General features: G+C 34.9%; 2 protein-coding genes across 3 annotated transcripts; both read left to right on the top strand.

The window, feature by feature from the left end:
- Window positions 1–605: 605 nt before the first annotated feature.
- On the top strand, window positions 606–6,459 carry LOC147407825 (Galactosyltransferase family protein). 2 transcript variants are annotated; one of them, XM_086436574.1, is made up of 11 exons: window positions 606–951; window positions 2,909–3,011; window positions 3,097–3,150; window positions 3,409–3,620; window positions 4,299–4,362; window positions 4,458–4,530; window positions 4,619–4,739; window positions 4,841–4,928; window positions 5,034–5,159; window positions 5,245–5,354; window positions 6,118–6,459. In XM_086436574.1, the coding sequence occupies exons 2-11, from the start codon at window positions 2,941–2,943 to the stop codon at window positions 6,264–6,266; spliced, it is 1,068 nt and encodes a 355-aa protein (XP_086292700.1). In that variant the 5' UTR covers window positions 606–951; window positions 2,909–2,940; the 3' UTR covers window positions 6,267–6,459. The 2 variants fall into 2 exon arrangements, with proteins under 2 accessions (XP_086292700.1, XP_086292699.1); XM_086436573.1 differs by having other exon boundaries at window positions 608–951; window positions 3,097–3,158.
- A 5,365-nt stretch (window positions 6,460–11,824) lies between these two features.
- LOC147407826 (uncharacterized) lies at window positions 11,825–16,158 on the top strand. Its single transcript, XM_086436575.1, has 6 exons — window positions 11,825–12,496; window positions 12,724–12,901; window positions 13,058–13,234; window positions 13,324–13,407; window positions 14,308–14,389; window positions 15,443–16,158. Exons 1-6 carry the CDS (start codon window positions 12,132–12,134, stop codon window positions 15,874–15,876), a joined length of 1,320 nt encoding a protein of 439 aa, XP_086292701.1. The 5' UTR covers window positions 11,825–12,131; the 3' UTR covers window positions 15,877–16,158.
- Window positions 16,159–17,019: the final 861 nt, after the last annotated feature.

Raw genomic sequence — 17,019 nt, forward strand, 5'->3', positions numbered from 1 at the left:
TATTCAAATTAAAAATGTAATTGGGTCAGTTTGATCTTATAATAGATATGCTCGAACCACTAGACCCAATGCAAACATATTTGATCAAATCTTGGGTTCAACCCAAACCGTTAATAGAACTGTAAATTTGATTTTTTGTGCATAAATGTGAGTGGAAAATGGTTTTCTGTGAAAATACAAATTTCAGGTGTACGATTGCGCATTTTTCCATCCAAACAAATTTTTTCGCAAGGAGGAACAATATTTTCTCTACCCATTTCCCATTAAAATGATTTTTCCCTCCTAATTCTCTCATGTATGGATCCCAAAAGTTAAAAACAACTCTCCCTTTAATATTTTTCTAGGTGCAATGAAATACTGAAATTCATTGTTCTAAGGAAATTATTTTCTCCAGAATTCATATTTTCTTGAAAACAAGTTCTGTGAACTCTGACAAACAGCTACTTGCTTATACAGTTTGAGACAGGTCTTGTGAACAAGAAAACCTTGGGAGATATCAGTCTATCCTGTAAAAAGGGGTATTTTAGGTATTTTCTGTGTTTTCTGCTGCACAACTGCGCTACGAAGTAACTCGTGGAGAGAATATAAAATGAATATAATTACGTCTTTGCCCATTCTCCAAGTGATTTTGATGGGTTAATGAGAAAGACATTGTTTAAATATACATATATATTTGTGCAGGTGTTGTCTTCTTGTTCTGCTCTTCTGCATCTTTAATGGCGTCCTCTGCTTTTTCTCTTTAAACACAACCAAAGAAGAAGAAACTTTATCTGGCTTAAAAATGGCGAGGTCGACTTTCTGATATTTAAGCTTTTATAGAGACCAGAAACCATCAATGGGTCTGATGCTTGGGATCAGACACCAAAAAAGTGGAGGTGGAGGAGTTTCAGTGAGATGGGTTTCTTTGTTCTGCATTTCGAGTTTCTGTCTTGGAGTTCTGGTCGTTAACAGGTCTTCTCTTTCCCTCGATCTTTGCCTCTCTTTCAGCTTTAGATTTGCTTTTCTTTTTTCTCTGCTTCTGGGTTGTCTTGGAGACCTTCAATGCTGTCCTCTCTTTTGTTCCTTTTGGCTGTTTGGCTATCTGGATATCGGTGAAATTTTCATATTTTGATGTAAAAATGACATCTTTTTGTGTGTGTGTGTGTGGGTGGGTGGGTGGGTGGGGGGAGGGAACTGTTTTGGAATTTGGATTTCTGGATTCAAGATGCATGAGTATCCATTTTTATGATCTGGGTTCCCTTTATCTTCTATCTTAAAGTTTTTTTATTTGAAGATTATGTTTTAATTTCTGGTGTTGGAGAAGAGGAGAGTGTCTTAGCTTTGTGAGTCGTGACATTACAACATATGGTTAATGATTTTTTGTTCCTGGATGCTCTGCTGATTCAACTTTGTGTTCTTATGAAAGAATTATTTATTTTGGTCTTTGCTTTTGCATATTCTGAGGATATCAGAGGTATAAGAAACAATTGATCTAAATCCAATCAATTTGACTTAAAACGTGGTTGAGGGGATTTCATTGTTCCCTGATCTGAGTGGTTTGTTGTCAATGAGTGTACCACTGATTGACATTGATCCCTTTTCCCTTGGTCATAATTTGTGTGTATGTATGGCTTGACTGTTACTGTAGATTCTAGATCAGCTAGGATATCCTTACCCTTGTGTTTAGGTCCCTTACTGTCCCCAAATAAAGAGGACTTTGTCGTAAGGTTAATCATTGATTTAGTAGGTATTTTAGTAAGAGTGGAATTAATAAGTTGTTAGGAATTTTTATTTATAGAAGGATGTAAACCCATTAATAAAAGGTAGAGAATATTTGTTTCAATCGTATCCTTGGTGTGTTATGTGTTGAGCATTAGAGATCGCTCTTTCTCTCGTTTGAGTGGGTACGTTAGGAACTAGGGAACTAGGTTCCTAATATTAATTTTAGTATGTTCACATTAGAATCTTTAACTTACATGTTCCTAATTGGGGCTGATATTTTTCTTTGTTGCACATGACCAAATCTCCTCAATGTTTCTTCCCTTAATTTATCACCTATTGATATTATTATACTTTCACGAATGTTAATTACTAATTTTATCTTTCCAATCATCCATATCAATGTCCTCTTTTCTTTTACACTCATATATGAACATTTTGTTTCTTAATTGCCCTAACATTCAACTCCATTAAACATAATCGGTCTTATTGGTGTCTTATAAAAGTTTCCTTTGTCGAGTAAGATGCGATCATCATATAGAACTTGAGGAGTATGTCTGTAGTGATGAATGGGGAAATTTGTATAATATTACATAAAAAAAGGTTAAGGATCTTGCTCACCCCCTACAAATTAAAAAGCTATGAAAAACATATGGGTTTTGAAAAGTTCAAGGCAAGGATTTTTACAAATGGATTTGCATAGTTTTGAGGTTTAGGCTGTGAAAGTTCCTTATAAACTTATTGCACTATCTCTTTAAAGTAATTTAGGATTCTATTGCATGTTATGCTACCTTACAGTGTGCCCAGTTTCCACTATATTGTTGTAATGACATCTCTTTGACTAGAGTCATTTGTTTCTTGGTGATGGTCTTGGATTGAAATTTCTCCCCTTTCAAGCATTTGTCCCCTAATCAGTCTTTTGGACCATTAACTGTTCATATATGCCCAGCCTTGCACTCTATAAGGTGTTTATTATCACGAAGGAGATAATATTTGTCAAAGTGGTAAAAGCGCCATATTTTCATGGGGATTATGTTAATTTTTATTTGATTGGTTCGTCTGCTAGGTTAATTAGTTACTAGATAGGAATGATTGCAATTTCTTATTGATTAACACCTCATATTTCCTGCTGAAGAAATTTTTACATGTTTGTAATTTACTATATGTGGATTATATATGGGGCCAACTGCTTACGGCGGCTTGTTTATAGGTTATGGGATGTTCCTGGTCCAGTCAAACTAGATGAGGAGACTTCATCTCTCAACACACATCAACGAAGAGAGCTTCTACCAGCAATTAGTTGTGGAAAGAAGGCAAGTTAGACACATCGAATGCTGATGCAAGCTACCTTTAATGTATTATTAACTTGTGAAAATAATTTTTCTTGCTCTATTTCAGGAAAATTCTATTCAGGATGGAGATATTCTTGATCGAGTTTCACAAACACATGATGTAATAATGTAACTCTCTGTATTCCTTCCAAGTTTCTAAGATTATCTTTCTTTTCACTACCTTCTCTCCTAGGGCTTTTTCAGTTGGATTAACTTCAAAAGCATTTCTTGGTCTCTGGGATTCTAAGTTTATTTAGATAATATATATGACAAATGGGCTTTAGAGCCATAGCTCAGTTGGTTTGACACATTGTAAAACAAACTCATAAAATATAAATATAAATATATATGACATGCATCTCACGATGGTTGTTTTCAGGACTTTGGACAAAACAATCTCCACATTGGAGATGCAACTAGCCACAGCTAGAGCAGCAAAAGCAGGCAAACAGGAAGGATCTCCAATGGTTACAAAGCAAAAAACTGAGCTATTGAAGGAGCACCAGAAGGTTTTCTATGTTATGGGAATCATTACTGCATTTAGCAGCAGAAAGCGTAGGGATTCAATCAGGGAAACATGGATGCCCCAAGGTTCAATTCATAAATTTGTCTCTTCTATCATATATACCTTCATAACATTAGAACTAGGAATTGATCAAAAAAAACATTAGAACTAGATGTTAGGGTATAAAATGGGCCGGGTTCAGGCTGAATAGGAGTATCTCCATATCTAGATCCAATTTTTTTATTTATATGGATCTGAATCCTTATTCGAATCCGACTCGGATCCTACTAAACTAAAACTATATCTGAATCATTTTACTTTCACTTAATCCGAATCCGCATCCAACCCTACTGAATTGCTTGATTCAGATTTGGGTCGGATAATTTCAGACCGTTCGATATTTTCTGCTATATTTCTTTTCTAATTGCTATACTATTCTATTTTATCATAAAATTCTTTTATTTTATAAGAATTCATGTTATATTAAAGTAGTAGAAAAATGATATTTTGAAAAACATAAAAATATTTTTCAAAGCAATTTATCATTCGGATATGGATCCACATCCGACCCGAATATAATTCAGATCAAGGGAGATCAACCCATATTTGACCCATTTTTTATTTGGATATACTCCAAGGGTCCAAACCCGCTAAATTCGGATTGGGTCACTCAGATTTCGGATAAAATCCTACTGCCATACTAGATATGGACTGATGTCCTTTTCGGAAATAATTTTGTTTTTCTGGGTTATCATTATTGCCAGGAGAGGACTTGAGAAAGCTGGAGAAAGAAAAGGGAATTGTAATGCGGTTTGTTATTGGCCACAGGTACGTTAGTTAAAATTGCAAGTTATGAGCATTTGTTTACTTTCTTCATGGTCATTGCTTTGACATAATATGCGGGATTCTTTTTTGTTCACTAGTGCAACCCCAGGTGGTGTCTTGGACCGTGCTATCGACGCAGAAGAGAAACAGCATCAGGACTTCCTAAGACTGGTTTGTTATAATTTTCGATTTCTAAGGTAAAATAATTGAGGAACTTCCTTGGACTTCTTATGCAGGGTTGGGATCTTTTCTTTTGCAGGACCACATTGAAGGGTACCATGAATTGTCGTCAAAAACTCAAATATACTTTTCAACAGCTGTTGCACTGTGGGATGCTGATTTCTACATTAAAGTTGATGACGATGTTCATGTCAATCCTGGTTACTTTCTTCAACCATATTCGATTCATCTGAAACTTTAAACAATAATGAATTATTAAATCAATTGGGTTAGAAACTTAATTTTTCTTAATACATGACAGGTATGTTAGGTTCAACTTTGGCACGTCATAGGTCAAAACCCCGTGTCTACATGGGTTGTATGAAGTCTGGCCCTGTCTTGGCACAAAAGTAAGACTTCTAAACCTTATGAAGTCTTTCCAATTTAGTTCTGCTTATTGGCTATGTTTATGCTTCAATAGAAATGCTTGATAGAATTGTGACTATTCTATGTAGAGGAGTCAAGTACCATGAGCCAGAGTACTGGAAATTTGGTGAGGAGGGAAATAAATATTTCAGGCATGCAACGGGACAGTTGTACGTAATCTCCAAAGACTTAGCTACCTACATTTCGGTTAATCGGTAAGATCATATTTCCGGGGCACCATTTTGTTCTTTCTAAATGGTCTTGAAACTGCTCAAAGGGCAATAATATTTTCTCTTGTAGAAACGTACTTCACAGATATGCAAATGAAGATGTCTCTCTAGGTTCTTGGTTCCTTGGTCTAGATGTTGAGCACATCGACGATCGGACTCTCTGCTGTGGGACTGCACCAGGTATTAACCTTGCTGAGACACTGTTTTACAAGAAATGGCTTTGTGTAGATAGATGTGCTCACGGGCTTCATGTCCTTTTCAAGTTCAGAGTTTTGAACCTTTAATGAGTTCATCCATAAACACACTTTCAAGCAGTTACCATATTATGATTGATCAAATGTTCTTGGAAAACTTAGTTGCGATGCTAATAGGTATTAGGTACTTTAGTTTCTCAAGCTCTCCATTTGATCCACAGTAGGCCATTCTGTGTTGTCAACATGGTATTAAATCTCAAAACATTTCCATGAAATATACCGAAATGTTTTCATTTCCACTGCTTGACAGGAAATTCAACTAATAATAATATTTGAGAGCTGCTATTGGCACCCCAACTTCTACTCATTACACCCCAATTAAAAAAAAAAAAGTGAATGGTTGAGAATAAGTAAAAGTTGGGGGCTGCCAACAGAAGATCTCTCTTTGTTTTTTATTTTTTATTTTTTATTTTTATTTTTAAGATTTCTATTTTTTAGGTTTAGGATTTTAAATGAGCCTAATCTTAATTGTAAACAATTACTGAAATTGTTTGATATATTTGAATTGTGTGTTTTAATCTTTAATTGGGGTGAGATAAATAATTTAAGAAATTGGGGTGCATGTTGATGTTTCAGTACCCTTTCTAATTTGATTTGTCAACTTTGTTCTGCTTTTCTCTCTAAAGAGCAGAAATTTGGAAACATTTTCAGTTGAGAATTCCCTTATAAATATAACTAGTTTTGGACAGATTGTGAGTGGAAGGCCCAAGCAGGAAACCCTTGTGCGGCATCGTTTGATTGGAGTTGCAGCGGCATTTGCAAATCAGTAGAGAGGATGGAAGAGGTACACCAACGTTGCGGGGAAGGTGACGGAGCTGTCTGGCATACCAATTTCTGAAACTCTTCTTTTATCTTTCCTCATTTCTCTTATTGGTTGTTGTAATATAGTTGTCAATGTGTCCAAAAACCTTGTTCGGAACCATGCCATCTACCCGATTTTTGCGCATAGATGTCACGGGAGGGGATGGGTATACAGTTAAATTAATTAATTTCATACATACTCTCCCTTCAATCAGTTAAAATATTGGAAAGCACCATGAGTATCAAATTTTGACCTGAAAAAGGATTGTTGCTCTCAAATGATTCTGATACTGAGAGAGGATTAAAATTAAAGAAATATATCAGAGGGAGAATTGTTTTCTTTGTAAAAATGATTTTTCCATGAAAATGTACAGCCAAACATGTGGCTGACTTTTTTTTTTTTTATATCCAAGTAAGCTAAAGGACCCTTGCGGAGGGACTTTTTCTAAATAGTCCCTAAGTTTTGGGTGCTATCTTAATAGTCCATTTAATAAACTTTTCTTTTCTTAACAGTCCCTGGATCTCATCTCCCACATATCTCATGATTGAATATTCCAACTGATCGAATTCGTCGAATTATTATTATTATTATTATTTTTGGGATTTTTGGCATTTCAATTGAGTTTCGGAGACTTCTTTCCGTTGGAAAGGATTTAAGCCTATTGCTTAGAATTTCATTGCATATGGTTAATCTCCTATCTTTGTAATTATAAATGTATTGATAGAAGCCGGAGGAGGACTAGAGGAACCCCAAGCAATACAAGCAAAAAAACAAAGAACAGAAGTGCAAATACACAATGCAGATCGATCCTCACACCATTACAGGGAGCTAAGCTCCCTTGCTTAATTGAAAACAAAGTCCTTACTCATCTTGTACCAATAGAAGAGCAGCTCCAATGTCTTCAATATCACCTCATGGATTGAGTTTTTAACTGCATGAAAGGCTCTTTCATTCCTCTCCTTCCAAAACCTCCCAATAAATTGCTATAGGGAGAATGGTCCACAGATCTCTTTTCCTGCTAGCATAGGAACATTGACTCTGCCCTTGAAATAAGGAAAAGATTGAACTGGGGAACACCCACTCGACATGGAAAAGGCAAAGAAAATGACTCCACACACTTTGAAAACGAAAGGACGATGAATCAAGCTCATTTTCCTGTCAAAGACAACAAACGTTTAGCCATTGCACACCCTTTTAATCTGATTTTCCAGAGCGAGAATTCTGTCGAGAGAAGCCAACCAGATAACAAAAACACTAAAGAAGGAACGAGGCCAGACCAAACGGAAATGGGGTCGCAATGTGTGTGGAATGATCACACAGAAAAGACTATTTCCCTGTTTTTGCTCCGTTCTCTCCTATCTTCCTCGATAGCCTCAATATGGGTAGAATTGATGGTTTAAAAAATGATGCTATTTCGTTGATCTCCCAATCATTGAGATTATTTCTAAACCCTAATTCCAGGCTTGCCCATTGTCATTGCGAGTTAGACACCGTTCCACCATTCTATTTTTATTCAAAGACAACGGGTAGATGAAAGGAAATTGTGAAGATGAAGGAGACTCACTACACCACCTGTCTTCCCAAAATCAAACCATGCTTCCTCTCCCTACCCTGAACTTTATCCCCTTAAGAGACCGAGGAGACACTTTCAGCACATCTTTCCAAATATTGCACCCACAAGACGATTTAGGCTCCCACTCTCCCCTACTTTGCACTGATTCTTCTTCTCCACAAACTCCTTTTCTCCTGCAAAATGCCTAAGTGTTTTTAGCTCTTCATTTCCACGGAAAAGGGAGCTCGTGGGGTTAGAAATATCGAAAAAATTGCACAAAACTCAGAAAGGAAATGAAAGAACAACTAATTCAATTACAAAGTCGGGTTATGGATCAGTCGCTATATTGTTCCCCCTTAAATCAAATTAAAAGGTACTATTTTTGGACTTAGGCCTTCAATGGCATTAAGACAAAATCACTCTGGCCATAGAACCACCAACAACAATTGGAATAGATCCTCTTCGGGTGAAGTTTTATCGTTTAGTATTAGAATCCAAATTTGATCTGTTAACAATTGGCTTGTTTGATAACAATTGCTTCTTTTGGTTGTGTGTTTGAAACTTGGTGATATGTTGCTGTTGGGAAACTTTTGTGAGGTTGAGTCCTGCGATAGTAGGGACTAGTCTAATTCCAAAAGAACACGGAGATATCCTGCGATAACTAAAAAATAATTGGATGGAGTCACCATGTCATATCCTTATCAAAATCAAAATCTTAGTGACCCAATCATTCTCTAATCCCCGCTCTCAAAATATGGGAACTTGCTCTTAAATAATCTTATTTCATCTATCATATTAAATATATTTTTATTTCTTAATTGCTATTAGTCATGTATGTCCTCAGAAGAAAATATTCTAATGAAATATTGTTGAGTATTACAACTGAGACAACAATAGTTGAATATTTAAAATATATAATATATATATCTATATATATATATATATATATCTATATATAGATTATCGTAATTACAAAATTAATTTGAAACATTTAAAGTAGAAGAAACTTCAATCATTTAAACAAATATTGATTATTTAATTACAAGGAATAGTAATCATATGGATTATGAATTATTTTGTTGTAACTAATTGGAGGTGATGAATAGCATAATTACACTAAGTCAAGCTATGTTAAAGGGACTGAAATTATAACAGCCATGGACCATAGTGAACCATAATTGTATTGTTCAATACAGAGTTTATTAAATAAAGTGTGTTTATTTTCTTAAAAAGTTATTAAATTTGAAACCGTAATAGAGGTGTTTTCTTAAGAAAGAGCAAGTTGGGATGAATTTAGAAAAGTAAATGAAACATAGAACAATGAAATTAATATTTGAATATATTACATATAATTCAATATGTAACACTTTGGAAGCGTTCTGCACCCCAAGGTGTTCCCACATTCACATTTCCGCTCCGTACTCTGGACTAGGGTTACCTAATTTGTTGGTGAGCTACCGAACTATGTTCAAACTAGTTCGTGGTACAATTTGCTATCAAGTCATCAAATGTAGCAAATTTAATGAACTGAATTTTTCTTAAATTTTTTACATGCCCCTCCACATGTTGTTAGTATTTGAGACGCCCCTCATAATATTAAACTGATAGCATGTTCCTTTGACTTTGTTTTTTATTGATAGATTAAAGAAAAATGACTAAAATACCTTCATCTTCAATCGATACATTTTTTTCTTTCTAAAATCTGCAATCTTCAATCTCTTTTTCAACTTACAAATCATAATGCCATCATCTCTGTCTATCATGGTTTTTAAACGCATCCGAGACCGAGACGTATCACCTAAGTTAACTTGGTATCGGAGTTGAACGAGACCAACTCACAAAATCATTTTTTGATCGAGATTTATGACTCATGTTCATTTTTTTTTATTTGACTCACGAGACATCTCAAACGTATCGGAAAACTCGTCTGAGATGACTTAGTATCGAGCCTAGACGAGATGAGAAGAGATGAAATACCGAATTTAAAAATCATATTGTCTACCCTAGGAATCGGGTTCATTTTCGATTAACGAACCATGAACCCAAATTCAAACTGAGGGACCCATGAATAAGGTAACATAGCTCTAGACACAAAGATTCAAATCCATGCTTTATAATTTGTTTCCAAAGTTATCCGATTGGAAAATATTGGATCTCTTGTCCGATCCGATCCATCCACAGCCATAAACTATATAAGCAGTCCGTGATAAAGTATTAAACCAGTAATCCCCATAATCAAACTTGTTCGAAGAGGCACCATCGCACCTAATATTCGCTAGAGGTTCGAATATTCCAATCAGCAACGTTAAAACCTAGAGCATGGCCATCCAATCCATTTAGTCTAAAACAAGGCTAACCCTTTATTTATGAGTAATTTAGGCAAACCTCTTCGATTTTTTTAAATTTTTTAAGAAACCCTTACTTTATCAAATTGTTGACATAATCGAACCACCATAGCTTTTTTTTTTTTTTTTCCTTTCTTAAATTATGAAAATATCCTTTTTTATCTAGAACTATAAAGTCACGTTAGTTATTATTTAATATTACAAAAAGATCCTTATAATACATTAAATAGTAAAGTATATAAAATTAGATTATTTATTTAATTTTTTAAATAATTATAAAATATTTAAATCATGCATAAATCCTAATTTATGTAATACATGTGCGCCTGCACATCCCACCTACAAGTAATCTATAAAGAACTAATACAAAATGACCGAAAATTCCCTTATCCTCAATCTTTTGATTATTTTTCTCAAAAAAAAAAAACATTGATTTTTCAAAACTTCAAATTTATTTATTTATTTTGCGTTTTGTTGACAACTTCTCCAACTAGTTTTTTGAACGAATTGTTTAATTACTCTCTCCATCTTCTTCTAAATAAATTAAGTTTTAAATTCACTAAATATATCAAAATATTTAAGAGTTGTGAAAATAAACATATTACAAAGCTTGAAGAGTCCAATATTGTTATTAATTATCTACAACTTGCATTGATTATCTTTATCCTTTGTACATACTTTTCATTGTTGCTACCAATTAAATGATCCCGTAAAATATTCAGATCACAACGACATGAACAATTCATCGTTGGTTATGTTGCAAAAAATCTATTGAACCTTATTATTTAAAGGAATGGAAAATCATACAAAAACTGTTCATAGATGAACCAGAAAAAATGTTTTTTTTTTCCTCAAAGATTTTAGCGGTGTCAATGGGTCGGTTCTGATTATAAAATAACTGGAATCAAAACTAGAAACGCTAGTAAGTCGGTTCGGTTCTCAAGAATTGAAATGAGAAAAAAATATTTCAAACTATTGTAAAAAAAAAAAATTCTTTTAATAGATTAAATCATTATCTACAAAAATTTCAACTTTACTTCATTTTATTCTATTAGAGATAGAAGTTAATGATTTTCTTTTTTCAAAAATTAAAAATTCATCTTCTTTACAAATAATAAACTTTTAAAGGAGATGCTCATTTTAAGTTCTAATACATAATTTATATGAAATATTGAAGAACTTTTATGTAATTTATATTAATTTTAAAATATAAGAAAATCTTAAATCATCTTTAATATTTAAAAAAAAATGATAAAATATCTATTTCGAGTACTCGAGAGTAATCCTCAGATAAAATCTAACAATTTCGACTCATATTAGCTCGATTCCATTTTAGACCCAACTCTAATATATTCCAATAATAGATTTTGAGTACCCATTGACACCCCTCAAAGATTCCAGATATGAAACTTGTTTTTTAATGTGTTTGTTGAGAGATTGAAGGTGAGGATATGGGTCATTTTTTATTATAGTCTCTTATAGAAAGCCAAGGTCAAAGGGTCATGCCATCAATTTAAAAAAGTTAAGAGGTTATTGCACAAATATAGAAGAAAACTCAAGAGGGGTATGAAAATGATTTGAGGATTTCTTAAGCATTAGGTGGCGACTCGTCTAAATTTAGCCGCGCAACAGTAAGTGAAGGATAACAAATTTGGGCCTACAGTAATCTTAAGAACGTAACTCTGTACCGCTTATCGCTCAATCCTTATCCGAATATCTGCAAACACTTGTGTCTTCTTCTCCACCTCCTCTGCTCTGCGCCTCTCATTATTAACCTCTCCACCTCTTTTTCATCTAAAACCTTAGCCAAATTTAACTGACCCTTTTGTCTTCTAGGGTTTTTTTTATTTTATTTAATTTTATTCGTTGTTTTAGTCTCTCTCTCTCTCTCTTGAAACCCTCGAATAGTCTCTGTGCCATATTGTCTTTAATTCCGATTGAATCGAGGGTTTCACTTCTGGTTCTCCGCTTGAATTTAGTGGATTTTTTATTTTTTCGAATTTAATGGCTTTGATATCGGTGATGGTTGAGATTTTGGGGAGACCGAAAATTGGGGATGTTTTGGCGGAGTTGATGTTGTTTTTGGGTCCTCTTTGGATTGCATTTCTTGTGGGGGTTTTAATTGGATGGATTTGGAAGCCGAAATGGGCGAATTTGGGGAGAGATAAATTGGATTCTTCAATTTCTAATGATTCTTCATCTCATATTAACTCATTGTCTCTGGGTTCGATTTTGCCGCCATTATTTAGTTTTGCATCGATTTCGAGCTTTAATTCATTGAAGGTGCAGCTGCCAAGTTGTGTTTCTCGGAATTTCGAGGATGGGGCAAAGGAGACGTTTTCAGTCCAAACCATTCATTCTGATTGCAGGTTTGTGGATTTTCTTCAACTTCGCATTTATTATTGTTGAATTTTGATAAATAAATAAATTATCTTTTAAGCTTATATTGGAAGGAATTACTTGAATTGGAGGATTTGATACTTAAAAAAACTATTTAAAAATTAGGATTGAGTGGTTTGATTGAAAAAGTTATGTTGGATTGTTGGGCATTTAATCCTTCTTTGTATTCTCACTGTTTTTTTTTTTTTTGGCTCAGTTCATCTGAGCACGAAAGGTTGGAGCTTGAAAGAGAAAACCCAATGGTTGTGACGGGAGAGGATCTAGAGCATTTATGCCAACTTGTTGAGGTGAAAGATGGAGGTCCCGCATGGATACAGATGATGGATCGTTCTACCCCAACTATGAGTTATAAAGCTTGGCGTAGAGACCCTGAGGTAGATTTTTACCTCTCTTAAAGTGTTTCACTATGGGGACATTGGCATTTGAAATTTTAACATGAATACAAATTGTAGAAAAATTATGTTTTCGTATTTCCACTATTTTGTAAGTAACCATTGTTAATTAAGTCTTTTTTTTCCCGTATTGGTTAGACTGGTCCCCCACAATATCGTAGCAGCACTATCTATGAAGATGCTACACCAGAGTTGGTGAGGGACTTCTTCTGGGATGATGCGTTCCGAGCGCATTGGGATGACATGCTTATACATTCTTCGACGTTGGAGGAGTGCCCCACCACAGGAACCATGGTAGTACATTGGATACGGAAGGTATGGGTGTTGCTGTAATTCATTCTTTGGATGGATACCTTGTATTGGTTGCATCTGCTTATTGTTCTTTATGTTGTTGTGGGGCACAGTTTCCCTTCTTTTGTAGCGACAGGGAATACATAATAGGCCGTCGAATTTGGGAATCAGGAAGATCGTATTACTGTGTGACAAAGGTATGGCAACATAAATCATTTAAAAATTTTGTGGGTCTTCCTTCTCTTGTTTAGTTTGATCTTTATGTTGAAGTTGGGTGAGGACATTTAGTTAATTATTTATTGCTATCTCATGTCGAATCTCTGCTTTAGAAGTCAGGAAGATCTCCAAACTAGTAGGTGATGAATTTGTTGAGGCTAGTTTTCCTCTTAAAACTAGGAAAAGGAAATGTCTCTAAGAAGATTTGCGAAGGAGTGGGTATCCTTTATTTGTTTGTTTCTTTTCCTCTTAAAACAAGGAAAAGGAAATGTCTCTAAGAAGCCTTGCAAAGGAATGGTTTATAAGCATAAAAACTGGTTGAAGATAACATCGATCCCCTTTCTTTACTTGGATGAACACTTTAGTAATTGATAATGGAAATTTTACATTGCTTCAAGGAGCTAATACTGTGTGCTAGTTATCTGCTGAATATCTCCCCATGTAACAAGAACTTGGCAACATTTTTTTATATATTATTATTTTAGGTATTTTCATGGTATTCTTTTACTTTTTGAATTTGTCTATTTAGATGTCATGAAGTCACAATGTCAGATAACTTGTATCCATTTCTGATACTAACACACTGACCGCTTGTATTAAGATATACTTGGTTTTTGTTGTTTTTAACTTGTGAGTGGTGTTAAAAAATGCTACGTGATCTAATAGAACCAATATACTATTAAAAAAAATAGAACCAATATTGGGGCAGCTGCTCCCTATCTGACAGTATTTTGAGCTGAGATCATTTGTTACACCCAATGATCATCATATCCCAAAAGTTTTGAGTTAGCTTGTTTCAACTGATAATGCAAGGGTTAATTATGTTCTGTATATTTTATGGTTTCTTAATTTGTGACAAGCTATTTTTCTTTATATTTCAGGGAATACCATGCTCCTCTGTGCCAAGGCTCGACAAACCAAGACGCGTTGACTTATATTATTCAAGTTGGTGCATCCGGGTAGGTAATTAAAGCTTACCTTTCCCCCCTTTTTTTCATTTCTGCAGAAACTTGTCCAGTATCCTGTATGATCAGTGGTATATAATTCTACGATTTACTTGATAGAGTTGAATGGAGGAATAAGACTCGTTTGGCTGACTCCAGTTTCAGTGATGATGATGACAATTTGAATCCAACTATTCAAGTCAAATCTTAACCCAAATGATTTGGATCATATCCCTTTAGATAAAATCCTATGATTTCTTTGTGAATCTTAACATTCACAATTATCTTAGGGGAACTTATGATTTAAATAAAACATGGGGTACATTTTCAAGTGCAGACAGTGACTGCTATGTTTTACTCTAAAATACTGTAGATAAGAAAAAGAAAAATGGTGGATGTGGTTCTACTAAGTACATGAATGGCAAGAAATGCAACAATACAGTTTGAAAGCCTCAGGTTGTTGATCAGAGTTTTAAGTTTGGCAATTAAGTGATGCTGCCTGGGAAAAAGGATCATCCCAATAAATTTTTATTCCTTCTTCCTTGACTGCTTGTGATCGTACATGATTTTCCCTTTTATAAAAAAAATAAGTTTTTATTTTTATCATAATGCTTTAGAACTGCCTATTGGGATTGCATCATAGATTGTTTTGTTATTATTTGTTGGCGCCACCGCACAACTACCTTTTTCTTTTATAATTATAAATTTATTTCAGAAAAACAGAAGAATGTACAAAGGCAGTCGAGGTGACTGACCTAAAGTAAAGAAAAAGCAACAAAAAGACTACCTGGAGCGCACAGACTCCCATCTAAATACTAAGTCTTCAAAAAATACACCTTTGAACTCAAAGTAGAGTTTACACTAAAAAAACACAAACGGCCCAAGGATCGATAATCTAATATCCTGAAACTCTGATTCCATAGGATGTCTCATGGTGTACGTCTACCATGATACAATAAACTTTATTTGTGATTCAGCTGGTAGATGTACTCCATGATACTATGTTCTTCATTCTTTTTAGTTTTCTTGAGCAAACACAATAATAAGATGTCTCATGGTGTACATCTACCAGCTGAATCACAAAGAGATGGACAGTTGACAGCATGTGAAGTGCTACTCTTCCATCACGAAGACATGGGAATTCCATGGGAAATTGCAAAGCTCGGTGTTCGACAAGGAATGTGGGGTGCTGTCAAGAAGATTGAGCCTGGTTTACGTGCCTACCAGAAGGCTAGGGCATTAGGAGCTTCACTCTCTCGGTCCGCTTTCATGGCTCATATCAACACCAAGATCAATGCAGATTATCTGAGGTCTTTGGAAAGCACCAGCAAATCGTCCGAAGTTGAAATGCTGAATTTATCTGAGAAACCATTGGGGAGGAACATACCCAAACTCCTGGTTATTGGTGGGGCTGTTGTACTTGCTTGTAGTCTTGACCGCGGACTTTTGACGAAAGCAGTTATATTCGGAGTGGCCAGAAGGTTTGCAAAGATCGGGAGGAGGTAGTGATTCAGGTGTAAACACTGCAATCTTTACATAGAACTTTTTGGTACTACTTTCTTGGCCCGACTGAGCTGCGCAATGCTGGGATCATCCCTTAAGCAGATGAGAGGTTGCATTTGTTTTTTCTGTTTTAATTATGAAGCCGGCAAAGATCTTGAGAGAGAAAGAAGTGCAATATGGTTGTATTCGGTGGAAATAAATAATCATGTTTAAAGATATGCTGGCACATTCATGTACCCGTTTCCACTGTTCATTTAAATTTCCTTATTCATTTATTTTCCTCAAGTTTTTGGTATGCAAATACATGGCTCCAGTCTCCTCATGCACCATTGCATTTTCTTACTGAAATTGGGCCATGCCATACACATACAGAGTAACAGAATCACATTTTTTTATGAAGACTTCACCAACTAAGTTATTGAGCGCCTTCAAATCATTGCTGCTGCTGTATATGGTCCAAAGGTTACAAAAAGACCAGTAATCTTAATCATCCAATATAATGGCATAACCCATTCCATTGTCTAGATTACAATAATTGAATGGTCATGACCATGACAACCAAAAGAATGAGCTGACATTCATGGGAGGGACCTGTTAAAAGACCTTTGAAAAATAAATATGCCCATTCACCCCTTTGGGAGTTTTCTCAATCAGAACAGAACTATTGTTTAGTTAAACAATGAAAAGGAGCTACGTCTAGAGAAATCGATCCAAGAACAAAAACAAAGAAAAGTATGCGAGATGCAGTCACACACAAAACAAAGATTTTATGTGGTTCCCTCAAGTTTGAGGTACATTCACTGATCACACCGATTCCAAAAATTCGCAGTTACAGAGTGTCTATATACCTTTTAAGAAAACTACGTAATGCCAGTGACATTATGAAAATGCCCTTGAAAATTTCTTTCGGAGGCTTGATTAATAGTACCTCCTTGTTGACCAGTGTTATCAGGCTCCAAAAAACCACAACATTACATGGGATGCAGTGGCAACACACGTGTACACTGATTATCAAATTTCATGGCTTACAACCTCAATGATTTAATATGAACTCAAGATTTCCAAAATATTAAAAAGGAAAAAAGACAACAAAACCCAAGGATGTCTAGAGAAGGTTGTAACATTGCAAAAAGCTAGTAATATTTC

The sequence above is a fragment of the Akebia trifoliata genome, chromosome 3 (assembly GCF_017979445.1).
Source record: "Akebia trifoliata isolate Shusen 1 chromosome 3, ASM1797944v1, whole genome shotgun sequence".
Taxonomy (NCBI): domain Eukaryota; kingdom Viridiplantae; phylum Streptophyta; class Magnoliopsida; order Ranunculales; family Lardizabalaceae; genus Akebia; species Akebia trifoliata.